General features: G+C 31.9%; 1 protein-coding gene across 1 annotated transcript in view; it reads left to right on the top strand.

Moving 5' to 3' along the window:
- LOC148611982 (exonuclease mut-7 homolog) overlaps positions 1 to 6000 on the top strand; it is a 30923-nt gene continuing 24923 nt past the window's right edge. The window contains exons 1-3 of the mRNA XM_088593041.1: positions 1 to 243; positions 2321 to 2386; positions 4343 to 5406. Coding sequence (XP_088449167.1) covers positions 108 to 243; positions 2321 to 2386; positions 4343 to 5406 — 1266 coding nt within the window. The 5' untranslated portion in view covers positions 1 to 107. The remainder of the gene's footprint in view (positions 244 to 2320; positions 2387 to 4342; positions 5407 to 6000) is intronic.

Here is a 6000-nt window from a genome sequence, read left to right as displayed (position 1 = left end):
TAATATCCGGTTTATAAACGAAACAAATACAAAGTGAAAAGCAGTGCTTATACTAATTTCAGAAAGAATTGTTAATCCAAAGGAGATATTAATATGTTCAATGTGCAATGATAGTAATAGTACATCTTCTATGGGTGTATGTCAAGGACTTTTTTTCCAACTATTTCCAACGAAAAACTGCTGATCGAAGTGTTCAGTTCGATTTCAAAACTCAAGAAAAGTTTGATAATATTCTGCAGCTAGGTATTGATGCACACATCTTTCATAAGATCTCTATTTTAATAATAAGGAAGTGTAGACATACCAATTTTCCTTGTGTTAACAATCCATTCAGCAGTATCCCATGCTGTATATTCCTGTATCCGTGTATACAGCATACTGGGGTACCCCCATTCCGTTGGTCAAAATAATATTCCTCCGATCGAGTTACCGATTTGACCAGATGAGGTTGATATTATTTATAAAAAATAAAATTTGGACATTCTACTTTCCACTTCTGTAAATTATGTTATGTGCATGTCTTTATTTAATTATTACACCAGTGCCTGAAAATCAAATGTCAATCATCTGCCATTATTTGTGTCATACCTCAATTCTGTGCATTTCAGGTTCAGAGATTAAACAAGTATGGGGAGCCATATAGGATACAATCCATTTCCACTAAACAAATATGAATATGCTAGTATTGGATTTATTGAAAAAAAAATAATACTGGACAAAAATAACTTTATAGAATCTATTCTTTTGTCAATTTACAGAGACATATTTATATGTGAGAATTTAAACACTTCATTTTTGAAGGCAAATTATTTCAAAATGATGTTTATCTTATTTCAATTCCTATTCAAATTATCATTTGATTGAAATTGATTAAAAATTGAAATCATTTAGAATATTTTAGATAACTTAAAATTGATATACTAGGTGATCTCAATTATTAGGTTATTGAAACTTGCTAATTTTAATTGATAAATGTTTAAATATTCTTATATAAGTATTTCATATACCTTTTTTGTGCAACTTATTTTTCATTTGAATTAATTCTAACTTAGAAAATTAAATCATTTATACATTTGAACAACTTTAATAAAATCAACAGCAGCAAAAAAAAACTGTAAAACCAAAAATATTCATTCTGCACTGCATTGAAGGCAGTTTTCTAAGCATCAGGTGATACTGTTTTTTCTTCAATTTTTTATATATCTGTAATAAAAAAATATACCAAGTAAGCTTAAATTTGTTCATTGTGAAAATTTTCTAGTGTTTAACAATGCTTAACTATTATTTTCCATTGAATTTTTCTAAGCAGAATGTTTTTTAAAATGTGGGAAAATGTTTGATACTTTAATTTGTCATACATGTATCCTCAGAAAATGTTCATTTTATGTTTTAATATGTCTATTATAAACTTCCAAAATGGTAAAATTCAGGATATTCCTTGTGTTAACAAGGTCATTTTCATAAACATTAGGGTGCCAAGTGTTGACCATCAATTCTATCTTGGAAAAATGTAAGATTTGATTAATATTTAATTATTGAAGCTAGTGGTTCTCAATTGCATTCACATATACCAAGTATACGAGAATGAAACTTCCATGATACAGTTTTTAAGCTCTTGATAACCGGATATTGATGACTTTTTCTGGCCATAAGTAAACTGAACTTAGTTGACAGTTGATAATACAAACATTTGTTCCAAAGGGAACATATAAGGTTATTACCTTGGCTTGTGAATTCATGTATAGGGCATTTGCCATGAGTGCAAGTAGGGCATTTAGTAGGTTTCTTTTAAATAAAATGGATTTCATGTCATCATGGTCATCAACATGTACCATTTTGGTTAAATTTCATTTACAATGTAGGATAATTACATCTGTGAGAGTCAGCAAAAGATTTTCAAAATATTTGTAATTATATCAGTCAATCAGTTTGGGGATCGTTGTAGAATGCTTGTTCTACTAGACGTACATGTAGGTTTTTATTTTTTAAAGATCTGAGGAGTTTTGATCTATAACATGTGAGTCTTTGAAACGTTTTGTCTGGCTGATATTTTTAGGTACCTTTCAAAACTTCAATAGATAGAGATGTAACATTTTGCTTTGATGACAGTTTCACAAGTGGTCAATATAATGATAAATTTTTAGATTAATATCTATTTATTTAAGGGCGAGCTTTGCTCACTTCTAAAAGTTCAATACAAAAAGAGAATTCATTTGAAATACTTTGTTTTTTTTTTGTTTTAGGGTTAGGATTTGCTTTGTACAGTATATATTACATGGATCATAAACTTTTCTCCTGAAACAAATCATTGTATTTTCAGTTAGTGATGAAGACCAGCATAGCATTAATTATACAGTTTTAACATCAAGGTCAAATCTCTCTGAAGGTACATATTTCATTAAAAGTATTCATAGGAGACATACATCTGTCCAATGGAAAACAAATAAATTACAATAGTACGTGTACATTGTACATACTAACAACAAATAAGGCACAAAAAAACAAATTACAAATGTAACTTGACATTAAATATACACAAGATAATTAAATAAGTACTATTTCACATGCTTAAAGACATACATGTACATATGTTAAGGACTGATGTAATACATTTATATATGTTTTTTATGAAAATATAACAACACATTTAAATGTATGATTTTTTTCTAAATCCTTCAAAAACCATAGTCTTATTGATGTCTGATTGAAAATATTATTACTGTATGATTTTTACTTACATGATGTGCTAATTTTTTTTCATGAGTTAATTCATTGGTCTTAAACATGTTTTTAGCTCACCTGGCCATGGGCTATGTGAGCTATTGCCATCACTTGGCGTCTGTAGTCGTCCCCTGTCGTCGTCCGTCATCGTCGTTAACTATTGTACAAAACTCTTCTTCTCTGAAACTACTTGACTGGTTAGAACCAAACTTGGTATAAATGTTCCTTGGGGTGTCCTGCATAGAATTGGTATGGGGATTTTTGATTTGTCGAAAAACATTGTCACTGTTACTAAAAATAGAACATAGGGGTCAGACAGTAGTGTTTCACATATATCTCCACAACTGTTAGGTTTAGCTAAATTTTGACATTGGTAAAAGTGTTCAGCATGATGAGATCTGTCTTTGATCAAGTTTTGGTTTTAATCTGTTAGGCCATGTTGGAGTTCTTGCCCTTTTTCAACGATTTTTGCTATTTTTAATGTCATTTCTTTCAAAAATCTTCTCCTCTGACACTACTTGACCAATTGAAACCAAATTTGGTATGAATGTTTCTTGGGATATCCTGCATAGAACTGATGTTGGGATTTTTGATCCATCAAAAAACATGGTCCCAATTACTAAAAATAGAACATAGGGGTCAGACTAGTTTTTCGCATATATCTCAAAACTGTTTGGTTTAGTCAAACTCTTTCAGTTGCTGAAATGATCCTTATTATAAGGCCTTCAAAGGTGTGTAGGGATCAAAGTTGTCAGGTGACTCCTTGTTAGAGTTATTGCCCTTGAAAAATGATTTTTATTATATTTTTTTTTACAGTTTTCAGCAAATATCTTGTAACCTATAATTGATATAAAGAAACTTTCAATTGCTGAAATGATCCTTATGATAAGTCCTACCAAAGTCTTCTTGAGTCAAAATTGTTGGACCTCTCCTTGATAAATTTATTACCCTTGAAAGACAAACTTTAACCAGGTGAGCAATTCAGACTCCTGGGAACCTCTTGTTTATATTGGTTCTAAACATACATGTATGATAATTCAAATGATTTTCTATACATGAAAAAAAACATATGGTACATGCATGGTGTAATTGTTTTTTTTGGCAAAAATTGGGTTTCTCTACAAGTTTCTCCACATGTTCTTTTGTGAAAGGGCCTTATTTAAGTTAAAACAGCCTGAGTAAGAAGAGGTCACATGCTCTTGTCTTCACTGGTTGCATAGTCCAATCAAAGCATTAATCAAGGGCCTTGGCAACAAAGTTAATTATTTGCGATTGAACATATTTTGGAAAAGGTGGAGGTATTCTGCATGGCTAGGTAGATTGATATGAAATAAGGCATTTTACAGAAAAAATAGGTACTTATAGTACCTACAAATGTTAACTTAGCTCTTATGAAACTCTGAGATTTCTTACACTTGTGAAAAAATTCATAGTCTTCCACTTATTATGCTGCACTTCATTTTGGGAAAAGACAGAATTTCCTAACACTTGAGTAAGAAATCGAAGATCTTTGATATGGACTATTGTAAGAACCTATCAATCTTCATTTTAATATGAGTGTATGAAAAAATTGCAGAAGAATTGTTTCTTATTTTAAACTTCTGTTTTTTCCGTTCTTCAGATAATATAATGTATGGTGAATCTAGTGATGAAGAGGATGGATTTATCTTGTCCTCTCCATCTGACAATCTTGTTTATGAAAGTACTTCACAGTCCATAAGTCAATCTTCCAATGTCAACCTCAGAGCAGACAAATCTCAGTCTGAAGTATATAATCAACCCTTCAGTCATATTCCTCCAGTAGCTTTAGGTAGGGGTAGGGGTAGGGGTGCAGTGAGACCTCCTCCCCATCCTCTGATGGAAAGATACACAGTAATTTCAGAATCACCTATATCATCTGGAATTAGACTGAATGTCCCACAAGGCTACTCTGGAAATCAACCAAGATGGCCAAACAAAACATCTGGTCCTTCTGGTCAACAAATAGTGCCAGCAAAACATAAATCTGTACCAACTAAATCTCATCAAACTACTAGTACTGAAAGTCAACTTTTGCAAACTCAGTTCCAACAGGAGTATAGGGATGAATTTCCTTCATTATCCAGCAGTAAGGAAACCAAACAGCGTAAAAAAAGAAAAGCCAATAAACAAGTTGTTGATCAATGCACAGGGATAAAGTCTAGTGGAAAACATGACTTAAAAAGCAGTAATCCGGATGTCTCAGAAACATGGCTCAGGAATTTACAGTTTAAATCTGGATCTGACCCAGATAGAGAGGAAATGAAGTGTATGTTACAAGCTGTTGAAGGAGTGTGGTATGATGAAAACCAAACTGACAAGTCAGGAGTATCAAAGATGATAAAGGACTACTATAGCCAAGCAACCCATCCTTACATTCTGATCCTGTATTTCATTGAACAATGTCGTGATCATAACTCTGGTAAAACTACTTCACTCTGTTACAGCTTCATGAAAGAATTTCTAACCTGGTCGAAGAAAAGTCAATTAAAAAATAAAGATGAGCTTCTAACACAAGATATCAAGTTGCATGCTTTACAGGCTTGCACCAGGTATAATACAGCGATGTTTAACATGGCTGTGCCATCATTTGAGTTGAATCATCCAGGAAATGAATACATGTTACCCCAGATTAAGTCATTTTTGGACAAGAAAAAATACAATGAGGTATGTTTAAAACACAATCTTCTTCTGTTATTCATCTATAGTTGTGTTTTACATATTTGATTGATTTTTCTACATCAAGTATTTTGAATTTAGAAATATAACAAGAATAGGTATGGTGTATATTTCAAATGACTACATACATTAATTATTGCATTTCAGATTTTGAGCTGTTTTTAAATGTGCATGTCTGTTGATTTGCTCTTGAAGGTTCATTTTGTATAAGAAAACAGTAAAATACAGTGACTAGGTTATGGAGGCAAGTAAAATTGTTCTCTGAGATCACAGATTCAAGTCATGATTTTCTTTTTTTCTCATACCCAAGAAACAGTTATGGCTGTTAAGAAAATCGACATGAAACAAGTAACTTATTCATTGTATTATCACCAAAAAAAAATGTTCATCAATATGCTTATCACATGCATATGCCTTGGTTGTCTGGTGATAGCAAGGTTGTGGGTTAAATTCCAAACCAATTTATACCAAAGTTATCAAAACTGGTATGGTAGTCACTTTTTCTCCACCAATGCAAACACTGGGTATTTAGGAGATAGAATGAGGACTTGTTGGTCCTGAGGCAGAATGATATGGCTAAGT

Source organism: Perna viridis, chromosome 7 (assembly GCF_037379345.1).
Source record: "Perna viridis isolate PV_CMFRI_1.1 ecotype Kerala chromosome 7, ASM3737934v1, whole genome shotgun sequence".
Classification (NCBI taxonomy): domain Eukaryota; kingdom Metazoa; phylum Mollusca; class Bivalvia; order Mytilida; family Mytilidae; genus Perna; species Perna viridis.
The sequence above is the reverse complement of the archived record's forward strand: the minus strand, read 5'-3'. Positions and strand labels throughout refer to the sequence as shown.